At 50.2% G+C, this 26,797-nt stretch overlaps 1 protein-coding gene across 4 annotated transcripts in view; it reads left to right on the top strand.

Moving 5' to 3' along the window:
* The window catches only part of SLC11A2 (solute carrier family 11 member 2), a 42,357-nt gene that overhangs the window by 7,259 nt on the left and 8,301 nt on the right, over nt 1-26,797 (top strand). For 2 of the 4 annotated variants that reach the window (XM_075901700.2, XM_075901702.2), the window contains exons 2-16: nt 6,493-6,576; nt 8,697-8,833; nt 10,081-10,206; nt 11,173-11,292; nt 15,134-15,240; nt 16,480-16,550; nt 16,657-16,724; nt 17,832-17,987; nt 19,427-19,585; nt 20,231-20,317; nt 20,579-20,698; nt 20,989-21,138; nt 22,303-22,376; nt 23,313-23,466; nt 24,567-24,620. In XM_075901700.2, coding sequence (XP_075757815.2) covers nt 6,543-6,576; nt 8,697-8,833; nt 10,081-10,206; nt 11,173-11,292; nt 15,134-15,240; nt 16,480-16,550; nt 16,657-16,724; nt 17,832-17,987; nt 19,427-19,585; nt 20,231-20,317; nt 20,579-20,698; nt 20,989-21,138; nt 22,303-22,376; nt 23,313-23,466; nt 24,567-24,620 — 1,617 coding nt within the window. In that variant the 5' untranslated portion in view covers nt 6,493-6,542. Of the gene's footprint in view, nt 1-256; nt 442-6,492; nt 6,577-7,750; nt 7,940-8,696; nt 8,834-10,080; nt 10,207-11,172; nt 11,293-15,133; nt 15,241-16,479; nt 16,551-16,656; nt 16,725-17,831; nt 17,988-19,426; nt 19,586-20,230; nt 20,318-20,578; nt 20,699-20,988; nt 21,139-22,302; nt 22,377-23,312; nt 23,467-24,566; nt 24,621-26,797 lie in introns of those variants that run through there. The other 2 variants (XM_075901701.2, XM_075901704.2) reach the window with 2 other exon arrangements.

The following is a 26,797-nucleotide window of genomic DNA, read 5'->3' as shown; positions in this document are numbered from 1 at the left end:
AGAGCTCAGAGCCTGGCGATCATGGGTTTTGCTCAGAACTGGAAAGAGTCGACGGTATTGGCAATGTTTTAAGAAGTGAGGCAACCTGGAGATGGGGCAAATGTAAACCCCCTCAAGGGCGTTTGAAACCATTTGTTCACAGAGAAGCTGATTTTACCCATAGTCAGCTGCCTCCCCGCCTTGCTGACTCATCTCCTCCCCTCTCCTCCCCCTTATCTCTGGTCATCAGAATGTCTTTGTGTGTTGAAACTGCCCAGATAACAAGAGGAATGCTATAAAGAAACTGCTTTGGAAGGGCAAAACCTTTCAGCCTCCGCGGGGAGGAAAGAGACATTTCTGTGGTCCGGATGTGGACTGCATCACTTGGTGGTTGAGAAGAACTGACTAGTGAAAACGTCTAGTGATGTAGCGGTATTGGTTCCAAGCTACTAGCCGGACGAGGTGGGTGAAGTAATATGTATTATTGGGCCAGCTGCTGTTGGCGAGAGACTAGAGACAAGCTTTCCGGGTTAGGCAGAGCTCTCTCCAGGTGAAAACGGGCAGAGAAAGGTGGGAGCTTGTGAAGCTGTGGTCACATTGGGTGGGGGTAGCGTTGTTAATAGAGGGAGAATGGCGAACTGGAAATACCAAAGGGATTAGGCTAAACTTTGGGGGAGGGGCAGGGACCATCTCGTGTGCTTGTGTTTGAACAGGGCCTAGTACAGGAAGGTGCTGGTCTGTTACTGTGGCTTGTAGCTGCTACCACAGTCCAAATAATGGACCATAAAGAAGAGCAGCATGTCGGTGTGAGATGACGTTGAAAGGGGCTGGGATACCATTGTGGGGGAGCACAGTATAAATGCCTAAATGAACCATGTGGCCCTGGTCAGAGTTTTGGGGAGGGATCTACAAATCTGCCTGAAGCTTGCTTAAAAACCAGCAACTGCTCCAGTGTGGGAAATTCATGAGGCCAGGAGCCAGGGCAGATCAAAGTGCAGCACCAGCAAGAGTCTCTGTAACCTGCTCTCCATTTGTGACCTGGCTAGGTTTCTCCTTGTCTGAAAAAGTCCCCTATCTTACAGTGACTGGCCAGCAGACATCAGCTGTTCAGGCTTCCCTGCTGGGAAGCAGAGTTGCAAGAACCTAGGAGGGCTGGCTGGGCTGAAGTGTGTGCCTGGGTCCGGGTTTGTCCAGGAGAATGGTCTGTTGGCTGCAGAGGCATTGAATGTCGACTCTAAACAAAAGAGGCTCTGTATTTGCCTTGGCGACTCGAGGGTGTGGCTGTTAACAATCTTCCGAAGTTACCTGTTGGCATTTTTAAAGTTCAAGGAGGCGTGCAGGCCAGCTGCTGCTCTTCATGTTCTAGAACAGCGGTTCCCAAACTTTTCGGCATCACGCCCCCTTTTTGATTTTTGAAAAACCCTCACCCCCCCCCCCCCAAACAGCAAAACTTGTTGAGGACCCTCCCCCCCCCCAAAAAAAAAGGAACTGACCGGGAGCAGCATAACTTGATGGGGGGGTTGCCTCGCGCCCCCCCTGGGAATTCTTCACGCCCCCCAGTTTGGGAACCTATGTTCTAGAACAAGATAATTGGGAGGAAACATCTTCATCAGAAATGCCTGACAGAGCTGCGTTGTCTAGTAATCAGCCTCAAAAATGTATTCCTCCTTCCAGGGCCATGAGGGTAGGTGCAGGGTCTCTGTGAATCCTTCCTTGAGAGCTCTTTCGACCGTGTCTGTTTGCCCTTGCTTCTGTGTTTATTGGCACTCGCAAGCCTGACTGACCTTTTGATTTTAGTTCCAGGGAGTTTTATGGGATCAGCATGTGGCTGTGTGTTGCATTATTGGCAATGCCGCACACAATAAAACCCACACGTGATTTCAGTGACTCCTCTGACCTAAGAGAGCAAACCCGTGGCTTTCTGCAGGGACCACGTTTATCTAGAGGGTCTTATAGAATCCTAGAACTGGAACGGACCTCGAGAGGTCACCAAGTCCTGTCCCTTGCCCTCACGGCAGGACCCAGCACTGTCTAGATCAGTGTCTCTCAAAGTGGTCTGCGAAACCACTTGGAGAAGCGTGTTAACTGGCTGCGCCAGTTCGTTTACCTACTGGTGCCGCAGCCTTGGAGCCTCGTGGCTCCTGTTGACTCCATTTTGCCGTTTGCAGCCATGAGGAGCCGTGGGAAGCAGTGGCCTGAAATATTACGGTGTTTCCTCCACGCTTTCCCTTGCGTGTGCCACACATTAGTACAGAGGAATGGAAACGGTCCAGCGTCAGGTTTGAGTAGTATGCTGTAATAATGGAACAGGTCAGTGAACAATGCTTTCAGGCTTGTGTACTAAGAGTTTGCTGCCCGGATGGGCATGGTGAATGGATGTGTCAGGAGAGTTTAAAGTGGACTAGGGCTTGTAGCTTGTCAGCAGCGATAGTAGGAAACCGGTTTATCTCTCGCCCAAAGAGAAATGTGTTTTGCAAGGAGATATTTAGGTCAGTCTCTTTCTGTAACGAATGCTTGCCATGTGATTATCGTCTTCCCTTTTGCCTTCATTAACCTCTCTGAGGTTGGTGTTAATAGAACTTGCTGCAGAAATAAGCCACTTGCTTCCTTCTGGGAACTTGCTTGGGGGGAAATGCAATGTGTTGATGAATCTGTTCTTACTTGGTTTTAGAATTGAGGTTTTAGCAGAACAGCTTCTAAAAAATAAATCTATATAACTTTTAACATCCAAAGGGAGGACGTGTAAGGCTTGTGCCCTGTAAATAGGGTTCCGTGGATCTATGGATAAAGTTTTCAAAAGTTCCCAAGTCTCATTAAAAGTCAGCAAGACTTAGGCTCTTAAGTTTCTCATTAAAAATGACTTCTTGGTCACTTAGGTGCTTTTGGAGCCTTAGACTTTATAGTGACCACATCCACTGTAAACTGACCTGAAAGCTGTCTCTACTACCCGGTAGAACAGAGGCGGGAAACCAAAGGCCCAGGGGCTGGATGCGGCCTCTGTCTTGCGTGGATTAGACCCCCAAATCACAGGGCTGGAGCACACAATCTACTAGCCTGGGTCCCCCCCAGGATCCGGTGTGGGAGTGGAATGTGCGGAGTCCCTTTCTCCTCAGTCAGGGGCCACGTCAGGGAAGGTTTGGGTTGCTTTTTTTTATGGCTAAGATTTGATGTGGTTACACGATTGATTAAATGACTCGCTATCTAACATCCTGAGCTTTTACCAGCCGAGGAACATTTGAGGCCTAGTATAAAAATCATTGGCCGCTCTTGTTCTGAAAGAGCAGTCAACATAAGTCACATGCTCCCATAACTAAGATGGGTCAAAGTTTGATCTAACCTTGAAGATGGGAACCCATCTAGGAGGCTTATGCAAACTAAGTCTAAGCCTGAACTACTGTCTTCTTGATCTAAAAGAATCTCTTTGGAATTAAATCTTGCTGTTGCTTGACATAATCTGCTGCTGCTGCAGCTGCTGCAGACGGTGGTACTTCCCATGGCATTGGATCAGTGGTGGTCTTTTCCACCTGTTTTAATTACCACACTTGGTCAGAAGTGTAGCCTCTGCAGCAGAATGCTGTGTTGTGGCAGCGTTCAGATCTGTAAGGGTTGTGTGTGTGAGATACAGGTTGAACCTCTCTAGTCCTGCATAGGGGTGTTGAATTGCAGTTAGTGAGCTAATCGAGTACTCAGTGGAATTTCTGTCGACTACTTGATAAATCAATGGGGTATGTCTACACTAGGTTATTAATTCGAGCGAGATAGGCAAATCAGGCAACCGGAGTTGCAAATGAAGCCCAGGATTAAAATATCCTAGGCTTTATTTGCATGTTCCTGTCCGGCTGCCATTTTTAAATCCCCCTTAGTTCAAACGAACTGCCCACGGCTACACACGGCAGTTTAAAGTTAATCTGAACTAAATCCTTAGTTTGGATTAACTGTTACACCTCATTCCCCGAGGAGCTGGCTTAAAAGTGGTTACACGTTTACCGGAATAAACCCTTTTTAACATCCTTAGTAGCAAATTTCATTGAGCCATGAGGTGCATAGAGCACATAGAACTCTGCGTTCATTTGTTGTTCTAGAATAAACCATTTAAAATCTTCAGCATATTTGAGCAGATAAATAGTAGAGTTGCCCCCTCTAAAGAACAGGGGCTGTGCCATTTCAATTGAGTAAATTGCTCTGAAGGAGGCAGGAAGTCTCTTGTGTTCTCTGAAAGAGGCTGAAAGTCTCTTGTGGGTTTTCTTGTGCTGATTTGTTCAGAATGGAATGTGTGAACTGTAATTAGGCTTTGAACACCTCAACGTGGGCACAAATTCACTTACTGTTCACAGCCAATTAAGTTTTTCCTTGTATGCCCCTGTTAAGATGGACTTGAGGAAGATAACATTGTGAGCAAAAATACCACGTTAATATCCAACCGAGGACAGGTATGTGTTTTACATACCGTGCTTAGGCGTTATCCGTGTTTGCGGATTTTTGTAAGTTGGCATTTGGAGGCCGCCAGCTTTCATCTGAAACGCTGCCCCCTTCCTCAAAAGGAGGGGGTCTGGTAGAAGAGCATTCTGATGGTTGGGCGCTAAGGATGATCTTAATCTCAGTATGCCATAGGTGGGTGCTGGTCTTAATCTCAGTATGCCAATTCATGGGTGCTGGTTCTACACACAAGAGAATTTCCCCTCTTTCCTAACTCCTTGCTGTGGTTTCACTGTTTGTGTCACAATTTAGGGCAAATCTGCTGTTTCCCTTCTGGGAAGGAGCATGGCGGAAAGGGATCTAGGGGTCATAGTGGACCACAAGTTGAATATGAGTCAGCAGTGTGATGCTGTTGCAAAAAAAGCAAATATGATTCTAGGTTGTATCAACAGGTGTGTTGTAAGCAAAACTCGTGAAGTCATTCTGCCGCTCTACTCTGCACTAGTTAGGCCTCAGCTGGAGTACTGTGTCCAGTTCTGGGCGCCACATTTCAAGAAAGATGTGGAGAAATTGGAAAGGGTACAGAGAAGAGCGACAAGAATGATGAAAGGTTTAGAGAACATGACCTATGAAGCCAGGCTTCATGAACTGGGCTTGTTTAGTTTGGAAAAAAGAAGATTAAGGGGGGACATGAGAGCGGTTTTCAAACATCTAAAAGGGTGTCACAAGGAGGAAGGAGAAAATTTGTTCCTCTTGGTTACTGAGGACAGGACAAGGAGTAATGGGCTTAAAGTGCAGCAGGGGAGGTTTAGATTGGACATTAGGAAAAAATTCCTAACTGTCAGGGTGGTCAAATATTGGAATAAATTGCCAAGGGAGGTGGTGGAATCTCCCTCTCTGGAGATATTTAAGAACAGGTTAGATAGACATCTGTCAGGGATGGTGTAGACGGAGCTTGGTCCTGCCTTGAGGGCGGGGGGCTGGACTCGATGACCTCTCGAGGTCCCTTCCAGTCCTATTATTCTATGATTCTATGTGCCCCTTTCCCCCTCCCGGGCTTCTGGTTCCTGCACTGCCCTCTCTCCGTGTTTCTCTCCTTCCTGACCACGGTTTCTCCAGCCTGTGCCGTTGCTTTCCCAGGAAGCCAGACGACCTAAACAGGCCAGTGTCTGACGTTTACTTTCTTTTGAAGGCTGTGACCAATGTAATGACCAGCAATTAGGAGTTACCACACAGCTCTTTGTAAGCAAGCACATTTCTTCGTAAGGTACCAGCATTATGGAGAAACAAACCAAACAAAACCCTCTGCAAGCATGCGATTAAGCTTATCGGAGATCACCCATCAGTCGTATGGGGCCCGTGTCGAGCAATGGCCTTCCAGACCTTCCTAGGAAGGAGTAAATTGGACAGAAGGTCCAGTTTGTTTGATGGCTGGATCAAGAAGAAGGCCTTCAGTCAGTTTAAACTCAGGCTGTTTACCTATAGTTGCTTTTTTTTAATCTGCTGGTCTCTAGACAATCTGGTTTGAACTAGTCTTGGTCACCCTGTCTGGGACGGGGCGCCTCTGTGAGGGAGTAACGTGGTTGAGTTGCCTTAATCAGCACCCACTGATTAGTTTTTGTGGGAGCTGTAGTATTTCCCATCCTCCCACCCGCTGTCCTCCCCCAGAATAGAACACATACCGTTCATTTAAAACAGGCCCCAGCGATGGGGTTGAAGTGTCTGTCATAATTAACACTAATCCTGGCACTAGAAACTGTAAGGACTTATTTTCGCGTGAATGAATTTAGGTAGCCTGCTTCCCTCCCTCCCCCCGATTCTTATTTTACGTTCCCAAGGGGCACGTTTACGTCAAGCAGGCTTTTTCCGACTCAGGTCCATATGCAAACCTCCATTTCTAATAATTAGCGAAACCCTTTTAAAGCCGGGGAAGAGCTGTATACATTGTGAGTGTGCTGCGATTGCGATTTAACCTGCTAGAAGTTGCTAGTTCTAGAGTCCACATTGCAGCTGCTCTTTCTTCTTCTCCCTGATTCATGCAGCGTCCGTGTGTCGCATTCTTCCCCTAACAATGCTCTTTTCCATTCTCTTTTGCAGTTAACGTGACCCAGTCTCAGGATTCCCCCTCCAGTCAGAGGTCCTCCACCATGGCACCTGGCAAGGAGCGGAAAATATTATATGGTAACACTCCACACGTGTGTGCACGTTAGGAACTTAGCGATCGTTTTACAGGATCAGACCAGTTGTCCATCTAGCTCAATACCTTGTCTCGGGCGTGGCTGATACCAGACTCCTTTGCAGTGGTTCCCAAACTTTTCGGCATTACACCCCCTTTTTGATTTTTGAGAAACCCTCACCTCTCTCCCCCGCCCCTCCCAATAGCAGGAAAACTTGTTGAGCGGAGAAAAAAAAAAAAAAAAAGGAACTGACCGCGGCTGAAAAACAAAAATAGCAGCAAAACTTATGGGGGCATTGACAAGGGGAGGGACTGGGTCACTTCACGCCTCCCCTGGAATTTCTTTATGCCCCCCAGTTTGGGAACCCATGCAGGAAGTTGCAAAAACTCTCATAAAAAACAACCATACAGTCATTCTAGGCAAAGTGTTTTTCCTGACTCGATGCAATTTCCATCCCTCTCATGTGAACTGGTAAGGTTATAGATGGAAGCAGTGTTCCCAATAAGCTGAACTAAGGAATTTAGGGGGGCATTTCCCTGTGAAATTTGGGTGCCTCTGTCTGTTGGGTCGCTCTCTCGTAGAACTAAGACCTTCTGGCTGACCTGTTCTGGTAGGACGTACACGGGGTGGGGAACCTCAAGCCCCCACAGCGTGGGGGAGCCCACGGTGGCGCTCCAGGCTCCCCGCTGCTGCTCCACCACAGGGCTGGAGCACATAAAATCTACTAGGTGGGGGCCCCCTAGGCTCTGGGGTGCAAGGCGAATGTGGGGAGGGTTTTGAGGCCGGGGAGGCGGGTCACATCACTGCAGGGGTTGGTTTGTTTGGTTTTTTGCTTCTCATTTGTGTCCAGCCCCCGACTGATTTTTCTGTGGGTCAGCGGCCTCCGACCCAAAAAAGGTTCCCCACCCCTGCTGTGCACCTTTGAGATGAGCTGTTCCAAATGGGTGATACTCGTAGCTGAAGCCAGTTCTCAAGCTGTCCCTTCCCAGCACCACTCCGCAATCGATTGATTGTTCCTATCCCTTCCCTAGCTTTGTGTAACTAGCTGAGCAAGGTGTTGTGCAACCAAAGCTACTGAGCGAAGAAACACAGGCAGGTGCTGTGGCTTTAAATATATAAACATCCCTGCTGACAGGCAGGTGAAGTGCTTGGGAGGCGGGGAGAGGAGGAGGAATAGCCAGCTTCAGGTTGCTTTGATGATGCAACTGGAAACTCGGTGAGAGCGCCCATGAGTGAGCCCAAGCTGCGCTTTTACTTCTCTGGTCCTAAATGGTCACTTTTGCCCTGGGCCAAGGAGGCAGGATTAGGTTGGATGCTGTATTTCATCTCTTGTACCTAAAGCGTAATGCCCGGAGGCAGTTACCAGAGTGAGTAAAACCTGGGGGCTGGACTTGGCTTCTGTCCGGGGCTGGGGAGGTGCGGAGTGGAGTGAAAGGACGTGATGTGAAAGTTGTTGGTTAGAATTCTGACCCTATGTCCCTGACTTACAACCTAAAGTCAGATCCTGCCCGGGAAGTTGAGCGGGATTGGGTGTCTGCTGCGTGCTCTCTGTTGGATCTGGAGTGCGGGGAAGTGAGCCTTCACGTCCAAAAATCTAACAAACGGTGCCTTGTACCTCCCGGACGCTGAATTCAGAGCACTAGCAGCACCTAGGGGTTCACGCTGCACTTCCAGACGTGCCGCCAAAGACAGGGAGGGGTTCTGAGAGGGCTCAGGTGGGTTTGAAGGAAGGCGCGGGAGAGGCTGAGTCGCGTTCGCACGTGAAATCCCAGCAGCCGCGGAGTCGGAACTTCATTTCCCCCAGAGCCTTGGGAGCTTGAGCAGCCTCGTCCTGTTTTAAATCAAAATAAATTAACCCTCCACCACCGTGCCTCACTCTCCCGCGAGAGCTGCCGCGTGTCGAGTGGGGAGCCCTGGGTCCTTGCAGTCGCTGCTTTCTGTGGATTTGCCATCCCTACGTTTCATTCCTCCGTGTGTTCCCAGTCTTCTCCCCCCCCCCCCCCCCCCCCGACCATCCAGTCCTGGCAAAGGAAGGCAGCGGGCGGCAGGTTTCAAATGGAACGTGCATCATTTCTGACCAGCGACGCCTCCCTTGTGCTGACTCCTGTCCTTTCGTCAATGCAGAGGAAATCCCCGAAGACCACAGCGAGGCCATCAGCACGATCTACAGCACGGCGGTCGCGCAGCAGCCGCCGGAGTCCAGCGATGAGCCGTTCGCCACCTATTTCGACGAGAAGGTCCCTATTCCTGACGATGAAAAGGTCAGTGTGGCTGGGCCCTGGGCTTTGCCAGCCCGCCTGCGAGGGGAAAGCGGTCGCAGCCTGATGGCTTTGTGGCGTAAACGGAGGCGCTCGGTAGGAGAGCTGGCTGCCCGTGTCTCTCCATGGAGAGCTACTCTGAGAAGGAGGGGCAGTGTCTGCCGTGGGGTTCAGTGACCCAGCTAAAACCAACCGAGCGACTCTCGGCCACAAAGCGAGTTCGCTACCTGCTGTGGATGCCAGATACCCATCCGACGGCTGCTGCATTTACAGGCTGACGCTCCGTTATCCGGACTTCCCTAGTCCGGCAGCACCCCTGGTCCGGCATCGTCGGGGTGACCCCAGGTGGCCAGGAGCGTTGCCACATTAGGACAGGTGGAGCGCAGAGTCCCGGGCGGCAGTGGGGCTATTGGGGAGAACCCGCGGCGGCAGCGGAACTGCTGGGTGGAGCTTGGAGTCCCTCCCCTCCCCACCCCGGGTGGCAGCAGAGCCGGGCTGGGGGAGCAAAGCCCCAGGTAGTAGCGGGGCGGCCAGGAGGAAAAGCGGAGACCCGAGTGCTTGATCTCCCCTGGTCTGGCATACTGCCTGGTCGGGCGAGTCAGGTCCCGAAGGTGCCGTGCCGGGGGGGGTCTGCTTACCCGAAACAGCAACTGCTCCTTGTGCCATCTCTGCCGGGGTTGGCAGGCTTCTCCAGACTCTCTGTTTCGAGGGAATGGGCACCTCACATGAGGATGGGCGCAGCCCCGCTCCTGCCTTCTGTCGAGTTTCCCAGCCGCGCTGTTTCCACAAGACACGTAGTGTATGATCCCAGGCGGGAATTGGCTTTGCTTGCACCAAGAACAGCAAGTCACGGTAGCTAAGCTGGGCTGAGCAGTACGGTCCTTCACGAGGCGCCCTGCACGGGATGCGGTTGCTGTCTCTGTCTAGAGCAGGCAAACCAGCGCTCGTCGGGATTGCTTGCAAGTCAGCTTGCTGTTACCCCCAGCTAAGGTGGCGGCGACCCTGAAGGTCTCAAAATCAAGGGATGCACGTTGGAATTCAAAATAGAGAGACCGATAAGGGACCGGAGAGAGCTTGCCAGGGCTGGCTAGGATTTTGCTGGCAGCTGAAAAAGCTCGGAAGCCCCTCTTACCAATTTTTTTGCCTTAAAAAAGGGCCGGGGCCTGGAGGCCGTGCTCTGTTTGGCATCTGCTCCCGGCTTCGGTGCAGAGCGGAGTCTTAACCTCTCCATCGTCTCTTCCGTTTTGCAGCATCCGTGGTTTAGCTTCCGCAAACTCTGGGCCTTCACCGGGCCCGGCTTTCTCATGAGCATCGCCTACCTGGACCCAGGCAACATCGAGTCGGATTTACAGTCAGGCGCCGTCGCCGGGTTTAAGGTCAGTGGGACGTTTTCCAAGTGGGGAAGCAATTTTATGCTGTACATCTGGGCCCAGTCCCCTCCTCCCATTGTCTACCGCGGCTTCTATCTACACAGGACTACTCAATTTCGGAAGCCCCGGGGGCCACAATGATACTCCCAGCACATGCCACGGGCTGCAACTTAAGTGTGGTTGCATAGACATGTAAATACACATGCAAATAGCTTTCCACGCTGACGGGCATGAATACAAAGATTAAGGAAAACCGCACAACACACAGGCCCCGTTAAGTCAGTTCTGCTGATATTAATAAAATGCAATAGTTACCTGATTTCCACCCATATGACAGCACTTTTCCAGGCCTGTCATTGCTCATGAATTTTAACTACTAAAACCCATATCAACAGAAGACCATTATATTGACGACTCTTTTGTTTTGGCTCCCACCTGTGGGCCATGTGCTGAGTCCCATGTAAACCCAAACCACACCACGGGCCGCAGACAAATGGGCTGTGGGCCGCATGTTCAGTAGCCCGGGTCTAGATGAAGGCGCTGACCCAGTGCCAGGCTAAATGCCGGTGGGCCTGCTCAGCACTGTGGTACTGAAAAGTTTGGCCAAACTCCCTGCTGCTCGGTGTTGCTTGGGAGTTACCGTAGTCTACGCTTTATGCTGCAGGAGCATCAACTCCAGCTGGGGTTTGCGCCTTGCCCCGGGTGAGGAGTAGGTTGATGCCTGTGTGTGAAACACGGCAACAAAATGGCTTGCAAGGTTTATTTGCCGGCAGCCCCTTGTGCGTGTGTCTGCCAGGCTTGTAGAACCAAGCGTGGGATCCCAGCCGGCCGGCACTTTCAAATGGATCGACTACGTTCCCGGCTTCTGCTAGCAAGGGGGCCTTTAGAGGGCACCGTAATCTCAGGAGACCCAGATCCCGACTTGTCCGCCTCCTCGCTCGGGGCTACTTTGCATCCTTGCGTCTCTTTCAGCTGCTCTGGGTCCTGCTGCTGGCCACGGTCATCGGTCTCCTCCTGCAGCGTCTGGCAGCCAGGCTGGGGGTGGTCACAGGGCTGCACCTGGCAGAAGTCTGCAACCGGCAGTATCAAAAGGTGGGTGAGCCGAAGGCCTTTGGACTCGGAACGGGGACTCTGGATGCTGTTCCCACGCACCGGGCTGCTCGGCTCGGCTGAGAGGTTTGGCACGTCACTGAGAACAAAGCTTTCTGAATGACTGGGACCCAGGAATGCAGAGGAGCTGAAATTTCAGGAAGGGGGGGAGGAGAGCAGGCATATCGCTTCCCCCTCCCCTCCTCCCCCGTGCCTTCAAAATGTGTCTGAACTCTGCAAGGCTTGGGGATGGTAGCCGTGGCGTCTCCGCCGTTGATTCAAACTGGTGCTTCCTCCCTTGCCTGAAGGCTGCTCTACAGCAGTCGCTACAGTGGCACAGCTGTATTGCAGATGCTGTCCCTGTGGAACTCCTTGCCGGAGGATGTTGTGAAGGCCAGAAATTTAACAGGGTTCAAAAAAGAGCTAGATTGATTCATGGAGGACAGATCCATCAGTGGCGTAGGGACGGTGTCCTGAGCCTGTTTGTCAGAAGCTGGGAATGGGTGACACTTGGTGAATCCCTGTTCTGTTCATTCCCTCTGGGGCACCTGGCATTGGCCACCGTCAGAAGAGAGGACACTAGGTTAGATGGACCATTGGTCTGATCCATTCTGGCTGCTCTTACGTTCCAGCTCTCCCGTCGCTTCTCCCACCAACATAGCGTTGTCCACCCCGGCGCTTAGATCCCCGTAAGTGATGTCGCTCAGGGAGTGGTTTTTCCAAGCCCTTGAGCAAGTGCCGTTCTACCAGAGTTAGCACTAGTGCCTACAGGCCCTTCATCAAGGCAGCCTCCTACGGGACAGCTCTTAAAGCCACGGACGTCTCTTCGGGAACGAGCGCTTGCTTTTCCGCTTTCAAAGCAATAGGGGCCGGTAGAGAGACGCTCCATCTCAAAAGCCATTCCCGGGGTGTGTGACAATCAGATGCTCTTCCTTTTGCACAGCAAAGCAAAGCTTTGGTGGGGGGCGGGGAGGGAGCACGCCTGGCTTCCTAGGGGCTGGTCTGAAAGGTGAATTGTTTCTGGGCGGTGACTGGGGATGAAAGGAAACATTAGACACGAAGCCTAAGGATGCTTCAGTGCATGCTCTAAAGCAGTGTTTCTCACCTAGTGGTACACGTACCCTTGGGGGGACTCGAGAGACGTCTGGGGGGTACGTCAGCACAACTGAAATTTGGAGGAAACGGATTTTTTGTTATTTTTGTACTTTTTACACCCAAACATTTCATTGCTCGCCCAGCTATGATTAAGTTGTTTAAACAAGTGTATTGCAATAGTAGGAAAAAATTGTGTGTCTGAAAACTATAGGTACTGGGGGTACTTATAATCTTTTTTTTTTTAAAGGGGTATTTTATTTAAAAAAGCCGTTGAGAAACACTGCTCTAAAGGCACAACAGCCCTTTAAATGCCCTCACCGACTTTACATTGGTCTTGCTCCAGTTTGTGGCCTTCGTTTTCACAAAAACACAATTTGAGGATCTCATGGGGGTGTGTCAGTTTGTGACTCACTATTTCAGGCCACCTGCACTTCTCTTGTGGTTCATGTGACTGTTACTATTGACCGGCCAGTGGTAAATCCACCTCTACTGATGGCGGTTTATTGCTAAAAATACATTTGCAAAGTCCACTCTTGCACAATATCCGAATAGCTGAGGATTTCAGGGTTGGCCCTTGGTTGAAAGAAAGGCTCTGAGTTCTGAGACTGGGCAAACAAGTGCTACCCCCAATTCAGCACTAACAGAGTCTGTCTCTCGTTTCCTTGACATGGCTTGTCTGAGACAATGTGGCATGTACGTTTAAGGGCGTTGATGTGCTTTCCAAACATGCAGCCTGCCATCTCGAGGGCGCCGGTATTCCCTTCTTACACAAGAGAAAGGCTGGGGCTAATTGGAGTTGAATAATTCTCCTGTCTTGCAACATTGGCAGGGTCAGGCATGGAACCCAGGAATCCTGGCTTCCCGGTTCCCTGTTTGAACCACTGAATCAGGTTCCCTCTTCAAATGACTGGAGAGATTTAAAACTAGTTTTTATTTTAAAAAGCTGTCGCACAACTACCATAAAATCTCGAGTATAATGCGCACTTTTTCCCCCGGTTTTTTAGGCTCAAAGCCGGGGTGCACATTATACATAGGAGCATTTTTTTTCAAGTTTTAAACTCCTCCTCCCCTCCGCACAGAAACTTTCCCACTGCAGTGCAGCATGGGGGTTGCCGCCGCGCCAGGCTCCTGTACAAGGCGAGGAACCGGCAGCGCCGCCAGGCTGCAGCGCCCTGGCTCGCTGCCTGCCCGGTGCTCCTTCAGGCTGCGCCTGGGGATTCCAAGGGGTCCCCGCAGCAGGCGCGAGCTTGGCGCGGTGCATGGGCAGCTGTCCACTGTGCGCACGTTTCCCAGGCGAGCCTGCAGGTAGGAGCAGCACGTCCCTCTCGCTCTCCTGCAGCCCAGGGCCGCCTCCGGGAGGCGGGTGAGGCTGGGCTTGGTGCTGGCGGGTCGGCTCCTGGCGCGGCGGGCAGGCCGTGTTGCCGCCACAGCACCCGGGCAGCTGTCCAGGAGGGCGGGAGGCAGGTTTCAAACTCCACCGCCGGCTCCCTGGGCTGCGCGTGCGTTTCCCTGTAGCTTCAGATCCAGTTTAAGGATAATCAAATGTTGTGTTCCCGTTTAGTAGAGACAAGAAATTCTGGACTTCAGAAACAGGTTACCTCCCGTTCTCCTGTACAATGGGGTGCGCATTGTACATAGGAATTTAAATTTTTTCATTATGCTAAGATTCTAAAGTCAGGGTAAAAGCTACGAGGAGTCCTGTGGCACCTTATAGACTAACCGAAGTGTAGGAGCATGAGCTTTCGTGGGCAAAGACCCACTTCGTCAGATGCACATAGTGGAAATTTCTAGAGGCAGGTATAAACATGCAGGCCAGGATCAGGCTGGAGATGACGAGGTGGATCCAATCTGGGAGGATGAGGCCCACTTCTAGTCGCTGATCTGGAGGAACAGCTTCTCCTCTCTTGGAATTCACACCTCCAGATCAGCGACTAGAAGTGGGCCTCATCCTCCTTGATTGGATCCACCTCCTCATCTCCAGCCTGATCCTGGCCTGCATGTTTATACCTGCCTCTGGAAATTTCCACTACGTGCATCTGACGAAGTGGGTCTTTGCCCACGAAAGCTCATGCTCCTACACTTCGGTTAGTCTATAAGGTGCCACAGGACTCCTCGCCGCTTTTGCAGATTCAGACGAACACGGCGACCCCTCTGATCCTCAAGTCAGGGTGTGCATTATACATAGGTGCGCATTATACTCATGATTTTACGATATGCCGTTGGCTATCAAGGAAACGCTCATGGTCGTGTGAGCATTTGGCAGTGACTGACATTTCAGTAATTCTACCCAAACCAGTTTAAAGGGATTAAATCAGACAGTCAGGGCCGTATGGTTGGGTTGTCCATTTGAAATCCCCCTTCCCCGCCAATAAAACTCACTGAAAGTCCTGGCCACTTGATTCCATTTCCGCGGGAAAGGCATTTTGAGACTTCGCTCTTAAACCTGCCGGTCTTGCAGCTCGAACGCTGCCGTAACCCTGTCTGTCGAGTTTCGCCATCCAAACTGAGCAAGGAGCAGAAGCTAAACCGTGAAAGTCGAAGTGCACGAGGGCTTCGAAACAGTCAGAGGCCTGATCCGGTATATACGGGAGTCCTGGGTGTCTTCCATTGACTTCGGTGCTAGAAGGGAAGATGGTTTTCCTGGCTGGGGCGGTGAACTCACAGAAGTCTGGCAGGAAGTTTGGAGGAAACTGTCCCTGTAATAGTCTGTTCTTTATTTCTGGTTCTGAAGCCCAGTTTCTGTGTTTAGGTCCCTCGGATTATGTTGTGGCTGATGATTGAACTCGCTATCATTGGGTCGGACATGCAAGAAGTAATTGGCTCGGCAATCGCTATTAACCTCTTGTCTGCTGGGAAGTAAGTTGGCTGCTATCCCCGAGAGAAGCAGAAAATGAGCGTGCTTCTCTAGCGTTTTCCTGTAGCGAGACTCTTAGCACATCGCTGCCCTGTTCTGCTCAGCAGTGCATAAGAGCCCTCTCTGCAGCACGTACTGCCTACAAATATCTGAGATGAAATGTTTTTCAATAAAATGGGCTTTTCTGAGCCTACAACTAGCAGCCGTTGTTGGCTTGACACACTAGAACTCTGAATAAGCTTCCATTGGGCATTGTTAAACCGGAGGTTCAGAAAAGGGCAACAGAAATGGTGAGGGGTTTGGAACGGGTCCCATACGAAGAGAGAATAAAAAGGCTGGGACTTTTCAGCTTAGAAAAGAGGAGACGAAGGGGGGATGTGATTGAGGTCTATAAAATCAAAACTGGTGTGGAAAAAGTGAATAAGGAAAAGTTATTTACTTATTCCCACAGTAAAGGAACCTAAAGGTCACCAAATTAAATTAATAGGCAGCAGGGTTAAAACAAAAGGAAGTTTTTCTTCACTCCGCACACAGTCAACCTGTGGAACTCCTCGCCAGGGGATGTGGTGAAGGCTAGGACTTTAACAGGGTTCAAAAAAGAGCTAGATCGATTCACAGAGGTGAGGTCCATCCGTGGCAATTAGCCAGGATGGGTAGGAACAGTGTCCCTGGCCTCTGTTTCGCTGGAGGTGAGTGACGGAGGAGGGATCACGTGAGGGGATTCCCTGTTGTCATCCCTCCCTCTGGGACACCTGGTGTTGGCCACAGTGGGCAGATAGGACGCTGGGCTGGATGGACCATTGGTCTGACTCTGTCTGGCCATTTTTATGTTCAGAGCCTCGCGGTATCAAACACCAGAGGGGCTTCTGTTAGATCAGGACTAAAGCCAGGAGGACACTGCTGTAGAATCTTAGCCCATTTGGTGTTACCTGCACATTAGCCACTTTGACCAGGCAGCTTAGCCATGGAGACTTAATGAGAAACTCCAGGCTCGTTGCCTTATCGCAGAGAGGTGTGACGCACCCAGCCTGGCTTAAGCTGTGAGCTGTTCATGTAGAAAACAGACTTCGTCTCTTGACTTAAGTAACTAGCAGCTTGTGGGAGGACGAACCAGGCCTCGAGAGATGTTTGTGCGGGGTGGTTAAACAAAAAGGCCAGGATCCCTGCCCCTGACCGTAGGGAAGCTTGGAGAAGATCTGGTGAAAGTACTATTCCTGCTGACCTCCGTTGATCGATTGCAGAGTCCCTTTGTGGGGTGGAGTGCTCATCACCATTGCTGACACGTTCATGTTCCTGTTCCTGGACAAGTACGGTGAGTTCTTTCTTCTCTTTCGTTGTTTACGCACCAGCGATGAAACCGGGCAGCTGTGCCCCAGACGTGCCCTCCAGAGCTTGCTAATGGCTTGTTTCTTCCACAGGCTTGCGGAAACTGGAAGCGTTTTTTGGCTTTCTTATTACCATCATGGCCATTACCTTTGGATACGAGGTAATTCGCGCTGGAACGCCTTGGTGACTGCCCCTCCGGTCTTTTTGCTGAACTTGAACTTCGTTCTCTTCTCTAAAACATCTCACAAACTGGACAGTGTCATTTCTTCCTCTGCTTTTCTGTGTTTGAATAGCATGACTGCCCTACTCAGGGTGGGTGTTAAGGACGGCAGTGGCAAAACTCCCATGGATTTTTAAGGATGCCCGAGTTAGTCCAAAGTCAGTGGGAGTTTTACTTCCAGCAAGTGACGCTGATGCTGAGAGCATCCTCTTCTGCCAGGCCTCGTGAGGTCTCCTTTCCTTGTGCTCTCAATTCTGGAAAGCACTTTAAGCTCAGGCTTAAAGTCAAACATATCAGCTGAGTCGCTTCCCCCACCCCTTCCCGGGGGGGGTGGGCGGGCGGAGGTTTTCCCATGCAGCTTTTTGAGTTTTTTGTCAAAACCCAAAAGATTCTGGTTCAAAAACCCAAACTTTTCTATGGGAAGCAGTTCTATTGGAACAACTTAGACCAATCCTAAAGCACCTACTTTAACGGTCTCCTATGTGCACCTTCTTTTGTGTGCGGCCCATGTTAACTGGGGCTCTTCATTTGCCTTCTGCCTCAAATCGGGCTGGTGCTGGCTCCAGAGGGTTAGACCAATTCAAGGATTGTTCGCTATTTAAACCCAGTTCAGGGATTGTTTGCTATTTACCTGTATCTGGCGAGCACACTGGGGTCCAACATTGACATTGCTGTTTCAGTGCTAGTGGGTAACAGTCTCTAACTTTTAAAGAGGGGGAGCTATTCCTGAATTACTCCGTTTGGACTGGGTAAATAAGTATAGCTCCATATATATTAATCTCCTAGAGCTGGAAGGGACCTTGAAAGGTCATCGAGTCCAGTCCCCTGCCTTCACAGCAGGACCAACACTGTCCCTGATCGATTTGGCCCAGATCCCTAAGTGGCCACCTCAAGGATTGAACTCACAACCCTGGGTTTAGCAGGCCAATGCTCACACCACTGAGCGATCCCTCCCCCAATTGGGGGCCTTCCAAGTTGTCCCTCTGAGCAGCTGTGTGAACTGTGCCAATCCACAGGTCTTAGCGGCTCTGTTGTGTCTGTGTATAGTATGTTACAGTAAAGCCAGACCAGGGAAAGCTGCTGACGGGGATGTTCCTGCCCTACTGTGAAAACTGCGGCACCCCCCAGCTAGAACAAGCGGTGGGGATCGTGGGAGCGGTCATCATGCCACACAACATGTACCTGCATTCTGCTTTAGTCAAGGTAAGGGGACTGGGGTGGGGGGTGATTCCCGTGTTCCCGCTGGCTCGCTCTTCGTAAATATGAGGAGACTATTGGGATGCGATAGTAACGGCTTAGCGCAGGGGTGGGCCCCCGTCGGGGTTCTGTGTTTACCGTTCTCATGTGCAGGGGCGGCAGACTCCGCGGGTTTTTTCCTCCCGGTGTTACTAAAGTGACACGTACCTACAGTGGGGGGCGTGCGGATGGCACACCACACCGGCTGTGAGAGCCGGGTGCTCCCCCTGCAGCCAGTCAAAGCACCGCTGACGGTTCCCCCGCCCATTCTAGATTGCGAGCGCAGCAAGCAAACCTACCTCCTCCCGGGAGCCTGTCTTGGGTAGGACAGTCTTGCGGCCCACTGAGCCGGAGGAGAGCCACGCATGCAGCCGCCTCGGTTGCCCATTGCTGGCTTAGAGGAAAGCGCCTCGCGAGGTCTGGTGTGTTTGAATAGTAGTGGCTGCCCTTGTCGGAGCGAGTATTGTCGAGGAAGTCAACGGCAAAACGCCCATTGATCGTACGATGGAGGGTGAGTCCCAAGTCAGTGTGAGCTTTATTCCAGCACACGACACCGATGCCGCGCACCTTTGAAAACCCTTCTCTCTAGCAGCAGTCCCTGGCGCTCTTCATTCTTTGGAATCAGGCCAGTAAGCTGAGTCTGATGTTGACTGTTCCGCGTAAGTTTCCAGAACTAGAATACGCCACGTGCACCATGATAGAGCAGTACAGTCTCTGTGACATGGTTAACACTTGACAAATACCTCACCTGTATCGGAGACGTTGGAGGAGTCTCTGTGCCCTGTGGGATCCATCCATATTTAATTCTAGGGGGGATCAGATGACAAACCCAGCTGAATTTTATAGCTGAGGTCCATCAATCTGTCCTGCAAATAAGTTTGGCTTCTTTCTCATTCGCCCACATCTCCCTCCCCATAGTAACATGCGTTTAGAGCTCAGATTGATGCTTCCTCTTAACGTACTAGCTCCTGTATCTTAGGGCACATCAGCAGGAAGCCAGGCAGCCTTTGGGGGCCACGCTGAGCTGGGACACACGTCCAGCATGGCGAGAGGTTTTTTTGTTTGTTTTAGAGCTTCTGTTCACCATGGTGAAATCAGTCTGCAGGAGCAACGCACTCAAACGTGCAGTGTTAGTGCACCCTGCGAATGGGTGCGGTTGTGCTTGTGTGAATGTGGGTCAGCCACAGCCCTGCTGCTTCAAACCATGCCTCTTTGCTTGAGGTGCACCCCATGGCACTGTTGCATTAGCAGCTCCTCGTGGCTGGCTGCTGGGTAATGTCTCCTGTGTCAGACTGTTCTGGCCAAAGTTCAGCAGCGATTGACGGAACAACCTGTTGGAGATACCGCTGGTTCCATCCGCTAGCGGTTCTGAAATGCCTCATCGTCTTTCAATGCTCTCTCTCCAGTCGAGGCAGGTGAATCGTGCCAACAAGAAGGAGGTGCAAGAAGCCAATAAGTATTTCTTCATCGAGTCCTGCATTGCCCTCTTCATCTCTTTCCTCATTAACGTCTTCGTCGTCTCCGTCTTCGCCGAAGCCTTTTTTGGGCAGACGAATGCAAATGTGGTGAGTCTCTGGCGTGCGTGGCGGGGGGAAGAGGGGGCTGGCTGCTTGTGTTGTGGACTTTCTGGGTTACTGGGAGTCAGAGACGCGGTGGGCGTATATGTACTGCGGCTGGGAGATGGGATTGTAGCGCATGGTCGTACACCTAGCTTGAGTAACACAGCAACAAAACCAAGACAGGCAAGCAACAGTATGAGCAGTCACCTGCTCACCTGGGACCCTAGGGCTGTAGCTTCCTTGCTGGTTAGATCAAAGCTAGCTCAGTCACGCCTCCCACTGTAGTGTAGCTACACCCTAAAATACTGGTTCTGGATTAATAATAGCACCTGTGACCCTGAGTGTTTCATACACGTAGGGCTTGGTTCTCCTTTACAGGCAGGTCTTTTTACGTGGCCTGGTATCGTAAAGAGCATAAACGTAGGAACTGCCAGAATGGCCTAAAAGGAGCCTCAGTGTAAATAAGAATCGGGCCTTGACTCTTTCCTCCCTGCGCTCTCCCTGGTCTGCAAGAGGCACCCAACACGCTAATGCCAGTGCATTTCATCCCACCCACTTCCCTCTCCGCCTCGCGCTCTTCCAGCCCCGGGTTCTGCTCTTGGAATATCGTCACAAAAGCAAAACTTCCTAAATGGCCTTTTCCTTCTCTAGAGCCAAGCCTGCGCTAACAGCAGCAGCCCCCATGCCGGACTCTTCCCCCAAAACAACCAAAGCCTGGAAGTGGACATCTACAAAGGGGTGAGTGGCGCATGGCCAGGCCAGCCAGGGTGACTTTATCTAACGACCTTCGCCTCCTTGACTCATTTACATGCAGCTGCTGCTGCTTCTGAACCAACGGAGACGAGTCAAGGCTTGAACCCGTAAACACTGTAAGAGCTGCCGCGTTGGGACAGAGCGAGGGGCTGGGTGGCAGGGAACACGGAGCTGTTGGAGCTGCTGGCTCTAAATCTAGGATTTAACCCCAGCTGAGCTGTGACTGGAAACCCTTCTGTGTTTCAGGGTGTTGTGCTGGGCTGTTACTTTGGCCCTGCCGCTCTGTACATCTGGGCAGTTGGCATCCTGGCTGCAGGTCAGAGCTCGACGATGACTGGGACCTACTCGGGGCAGTTTGTCATGGAGGTGTGTGACTCGTAGTGTTGCCTTATGTCTGTGTCCTGCTTCTCCTTGTGACCCCTTGAAGTTAGGGTGGCCTCACCTCCTTTCCTGACCATGTCGCTGGCTGCCGGATCAGACTGTCCTACCATTGACTCATGTCCCAGACTCTTAGGTCCCCGATTCCCCTGGGAAAATTCCAGCCTCACGTCCTTAGGTCCCTAGAAGAGAAACTCTCCCTGTAGTAGATCACCCCCTGTAGCTCTGTGGGACGCTGCCTTTCGGGAACAGCAGTTCTTCCGTTTCCCTCCCCAAAGGGATTCCTCAACCTGAAGTGGTCGCGGTTTGCACGAGTGATTTTGACCCGCTCCATTGCCATCACGCCAACCCTGCTGGTGGCCATTTTCCAAGATGTGGAACACCTGACCGGGATGAATGACTTCCTGAACGTTCTTCAGAGCTTACAGGTGAGCAGCTGTCCGCTTGCAGCTCCAAGGGGCGCGTCCTTGGAGAGTAGTCTCTAATCATTCGCTCCTTGCATTCGGAACCAGCCTCTTCGTCGCTACCCGTGTTGGCTTTAAGGCAGGGGTGGGCAATAAACCTACCAGGGGCTGACCTTGGCAGACCAGATCCGGCCTATGGGCTGGTATTTGCCCACTCCTGCTTTAGGGCCTTCTGTTTGCTCGCTTATAAACATTTTCTGTTGGCCGAGGGATCCTGGGTGCGGAGAGGAGTGGGAGGGACCTGTGACGGCAGCAGCTGCTATCGGAATTGGGTTTTCCAGCAGCAGTGAATTTAGGATCTGCCCCGGCCAATAGCTGCTTGTGAACTGTTGTCGACATTGGTTGTATCGCCTACCCCAGATACTGAGAGATGATACCCACCCATTTATATATTCCCTTATCACGACTAGCTGTAAAACTTCCAATGGGCGAGGCACCCAAACACTATTCCCTGCTACCTAAAACTTGCACACCTAAACGCTGGCAATATACTAAATGTATCCTGGGACTTGTTAATTCCTTCAGTTTTCGATAATCCAAGCCTGCCGCCAGATGGCCAAAGCCTTTCCTCTAAACCTGTGTAATGTGAATTTTCATGTCAGACGTTTGTCTTTGGCTGCATTATCTGCGCCACATCAAGAGCAAGAAGCATATTTAGGCAGGGTTCCACTTACACCTTGCTTACATTTAAAAGTCAGGAAAAATAACAATCTGGTTCTATTCTCCATGGGCTTCCAGCTCTTGGGCAGGAGAGATCAGTGTTTATGGTACCTGGTTCCTGTTGTGAAATGGGGAATGGGAACCGACAAATTAAATTCTTAAGAGTAGAAGAATTTCAGCTGCTGATAGTTCTTGTCTGAAACATGCTCCGTGCCCTTCAGAAGGACACACTCCGTACCCCAGCATAGAATATAGCTTCTGGATTCTCTCATGCAAGAATCTCTCCGTGGAGGGAAGATGGGAAAGCACCGAGTAGTTTACACTGCTACTATTTCTACCTGGGGAGTGTCTTAGAATGCAGTTCCAGTAGCTAAAGGGGAAAACTAGTGTGTGTAAACAAACATGGGGGGGGGGGGGGGTTATGCAAACAGTCCCGTCCCTAATCTGCATCTTGTTGCCTTATTCCAGCTTCCCTTTGCTTTAATCCCAGTCCTCACGTTCACCAGCCTGCATCCTGTGATGAAAGACTTTGCTAATGGGCTGTAAGTATGACGAGACTCCTGGACCTTTTCCTGATATATTTTTTTTTAAACCATTTGGTTTAGCTCCAAATATTGATATTCCTCTTAGGTGCTTGGTCCTTAGAGATGTGAGATCTGAGCATAATCTTTGATGTATTTATTCCCACAATACCGTCTGAGAGAGGAGCGTTTCACCCCCGTTTTACATATGGGGACTTGAGAGGCTAAGTGACTTGCCCAAGGTCACATGGGAACTTTTGTGGCAACGTACAAAATTGAATCCAAGTCTCCCAAGTCCAGGCTGGCACCCTGACCACGAGGCCACTCTTCCCCTTCAGTATAGTTAAGCAGGGCTAATAGTTCATGAGAAATGTGTGAATTGTTTTTATTCCCTGAACAGTATTGGAGTTCTTCTGTTTGTTGTCGTATACACAGCCCGGTCTCCGCGAGACCTGCCTGAGAACTTACTCTCCTTGCAATGGACATAGGTGTGGGAAGTAGGAGTGTGGGGGATGCTGCAGCTCCCCTAGATTTTGCACCTGGCTTCCCTGAGCCTCGGGGTCAGTCCCACTGCCGGCTCCTCCAGACCTGAGTCCGGGCCTCCAGACACGTCCATCCCTTCTGGAGTCCCACCAGCTCTGGGGTCCAGACTACTGGGTCTGGAGGCTGCTCCGCCACTGGCCCCCAGGGCTCCGTCGCCACCTCCTGTGTATAAGAAACTCGGTGTGGGTGTGAGTGTGGGTGTGTGTTGCTTCCTGAGCACACTCTTGACATCTTGTCTTGCCCCTTTATCTAGTCAGTGTTTTTCGTCTAAAAGTAGGGTTAGAAAACAGTCTGTACCATTCTGTGAACGTTGGCATGACGAGAAGGGTTCCCTCCAAACTGCAGGGAAAATGGGAACCTCCCTCCCTCTCCCAAATCCCCCTCCAATCCCGTTTCTTTGGGGTTTCCTTTTAGAGGCTGGAAGATCGCTGGCAGCGTGCTCATTCTCATTGTCTGCTGCATTAACATGTATTTTGTGGTGGTCTACGTCACTGCGCTGGGACACCTGGCCTTATACGTGGTGGCAGCCATTCTCTCCGTTGTCTACCTGTGCTTTGTTGCCTACTTGGTGAGTATTGTACATCCGTGTTCTTTGGCAAGACTGTTGCTATATAATGTTGGGATTCAGTAACTGTTGGGCTGAGGCAGCATTGTGACAAATAAGCTTGCTTTCCCGAGAACTGGAAGCTTTTATTTAATAACCCATAGAAATCTTACAAAGGCTAAGTAACCCTCGCCATCCCCTAAGTGCATCATTTCAGATGTGCCTCAGTTTCCCATAAATCAAGACCTGTTCAAGGGCCAGGCAGAGTCAGAAATTTGTCTCCCAGTTCTGTGCTTAGTCCATTAGTCCTTGAAACTTCTTACTTTCCATCCCAATTCCCTTAGTGACTCATCTGAACAAGCCTAGATTAAACTGTGCTATGCTAGCTAATAATCTGATGGGGAGAGACCTTCAAAATGGTGCAGAGTTCCTGATTTGTTTGTGTGCATTCAAATGGTAAGAGGGGACAACTATGTATTTGTTTAAAGAAAAAAGGTCTATCAACATGCAGTGTGACTTTCCTTCCTGTGATTGCGTCTGTATCTCTTACGGCCAGGCCAAACTAAAAGGGAATGTCGAATCAAGATGCTCAACTCCTGCTACGTTAATTACATAGCTGGATTTGGCGTATCTTGATTCGAGTTTCCTCTCTGTCCCCCACAGCAGGAGGCTGATGGGAGCAAATGCTCTTGTCGGCTTCCCTTACTCCTCGCAGGAGTACTGGCCACTGACAGGGGGCGCCCTCTGAGTTCAATTTAGCAGGTCTTGACTAGACCTGCTAAATCAAACTCCGAAAGATCGATCATGGCAGCGTCAATCTTCTGCTTAGTGAAGACATGGCCTAATTTTCTACTTACTGTGAAAAGTGTGGCAAAGTTTAGAGCGGCTTATAACCACGTTCAACAGGCTATTTAATAGCTTTCCCAATCTCAGCAGCCTTAATATGCTTTAACATTCTCCATAGAGCTCATTATGAAGAGATTTGGTAACTTGACTTCCTAGTAATTATTGAAAAATAGCACCAAGTAATCCCTCCATGTTTCCATTCATTAAAGTGCAGCTGCTAAATTGATTGTAACTTTTGCAGGAACATTTCTCATAATCCACTCCTTCTTTAATTCCAGACCTGGCTGTGTCTGATTGCTCTTGGGATCTCCTTCCTGGCCTGTGGGCAAACGGTAAGCGTCACTAGAACAGTGCTTACTGAAGAGCCGTCTGTCACTCAAATTAACTAAACAGTGGGTCTGTCTGTACACAGCAGGTGGCCATCAGAGCCAGTGCGTTTCTATGGTTTACTGTGTGAACATATCAAAAGGTATGTGCGGTTTGCACAGAGAATACATGTGCGGGGACCCCCTAACTTGTGAGTTTGTGTTATAAAAGCTCAGCTGTACATATTGGGAAATATTTTGATGCTAAGATAACTAAGGAGATGGATAAATTTCCTTGCTGATCCCCTTTAATCACATGCCTAAGAAATATTATGTTGCTGCTGGAGATCTGCTTTGCAGGGTAGGAACTGCACGTAACCTACCTCCTATCCAGACGCTAACCAGGCTTAACAGCCTGGCAAAAGACACACTGTGTTCCAGAATGACACTTCTGCTTCAGAAGTCTTCCAGCGACTCTTTAATGCAGGCTGATAAACAGAAGTCAAGCTGCTCAGACAGTATCTGAAGTATTAATCCTTCTTCTGACAATTGCACGTGAAAGGTGCCTAGGTGCTGATTCTGTGGGTGCTCCGGGGAAAAAGTCAGTGGGTGGTCACCACCCACCCGCAGCCAACCTCCCCTTCTGCCCCCTTACACCTAGCACCTCCTGCCTGCCCTGAAATGTTTCACATGTTCGGATGCTCTAGGAGGGGAGATGCAGGGTGCTCGGGGGAAGAGTTGTGGGGGTGGGGGCTGGAAGGGGTGGAATGGGAGTGGAGGAGGAGCCGGGATGGGATGAGGCAGGATGGGGACTTGGGGGAGGGGTGGATTGGTAGAGGTAGGAGTCAAGCACCCCTCACTACAGGGGAGCGTGTAAAGTCTGTGACACTAAGTGATGTTATAACTACCTCCACAGGTCAGAATTCAGTTGTATTCCAGACTCTGAACTTGACCTGTTGCTCTTGCACTGTAAATGCATTTGATAGTAGTCACTGGTTTCAATTACAAATGAGGGTGAATTTGGGGTGCAGAAATTCCTTCCCAGCAGTGGAAATACTGCAGGAGAAACCCTTGCCCATAAACACCAGACGTCTGAGCATTAGAGGTGTAATATTTTTTCCTACCTGGTATGTGATTCTGGTGATCAGCAAAGAAAAAAATAAATCAATGTTTACAGGTGGTTGATGGTTCGATGATTTACTTTGTGTGTATGGCATTAATAGACATTTCTGTTTCCTACAATTGTATGTACTGGCATATGGAGCATAACAGAATGTGCTTAAAAGCTTTCCATAATTTGGGTCTCTATTTTTTAAACATTTTTAAACTTTAGATTTGTTTTTGTTTTTTAACGTCCAGTTTGGCCCTTTTTATCCTCCAAAAACTTTCCCCGTTGTACTTTCCACCTCCCAGGACACTCTTAACTCTCTAGATTTACAAAGATTACAGTGCGAAACATGCTTTCCTTTTCTCTGTTCGGAAAGGTCTGGTTTGGACCTATCTGTACTATGAATTATCTTGAGATAGAATATTGTTTTGGAGGAGGGAAACCCTGTCAAGCAAACTCGTAGGGAAATTGAAGTCCTGGATCTAATTCAATAAGCGTTTTCTTCTATTACTACTTGACGGAAGTTTCTGCTGATACTACAACTCCGTGTTTATACATTTGTGTGTGCGTCGAGGTATTTTGATAGGTATTTCACTAGAATTTAATGTGACCTAAGTGCTGTCCTTTATCTCGTCATATTTTGGTCTTCACTGAGTTTTAGTTTGTACATTAGTTTATTCACCTTTTTAAGAGAACTGGGTTCAAATCCTGGCATGAATAACAAGTGGAAGCGGCTTCCCAAGGACTTACCAGGCCCTCTGTGTGTGCACCTCCCAAAAGCATGGCATGATTCCAGCCCCCATCCCCGCAACTCTTCCCCCGAGCACCCTGCTCAAGGGAGGCTTGGGACTGGAATTGCGGGGCTGTTACAAGTCAAGATTGGGTCCCCTGGAAGATGTGTGCGCACCGCATCTCCCTTGCTTTGCCTGATTTAACCCATTCAACTTGGCCTCTACTCTCCTGATCACTACAATTAGTCCTCTTTTGTTTTTTAAAGTGGAAATCTTATATTGAAAATGGCTATCACCGGTATGTTTCCAAGCTTAGTTTTTGTAGTTCTCATTGGAGACAAGGCTTTTTCAGGTAATTCATCGTC

Source organism: Pelodiscus sinensis, chromosome 31, assembly GCF_052426305.1.
Source record: "Pelodiscus sinensis isolate ZL-2025 chromosome 31, ASM5242630v1, whole genome shotgun sequence".
Classification (NCBI taxonomy): Eukaryota; Metazoa; Chordata; order Testudines; family Trionychidae; genus Pelodiscus; species Pelodiscus sinensis.
The sequence above is the reverse complement of the archived record's forward strand: the minus strand, read 5'-3'. Positions and strand labels throughout refer to the sequence as shown.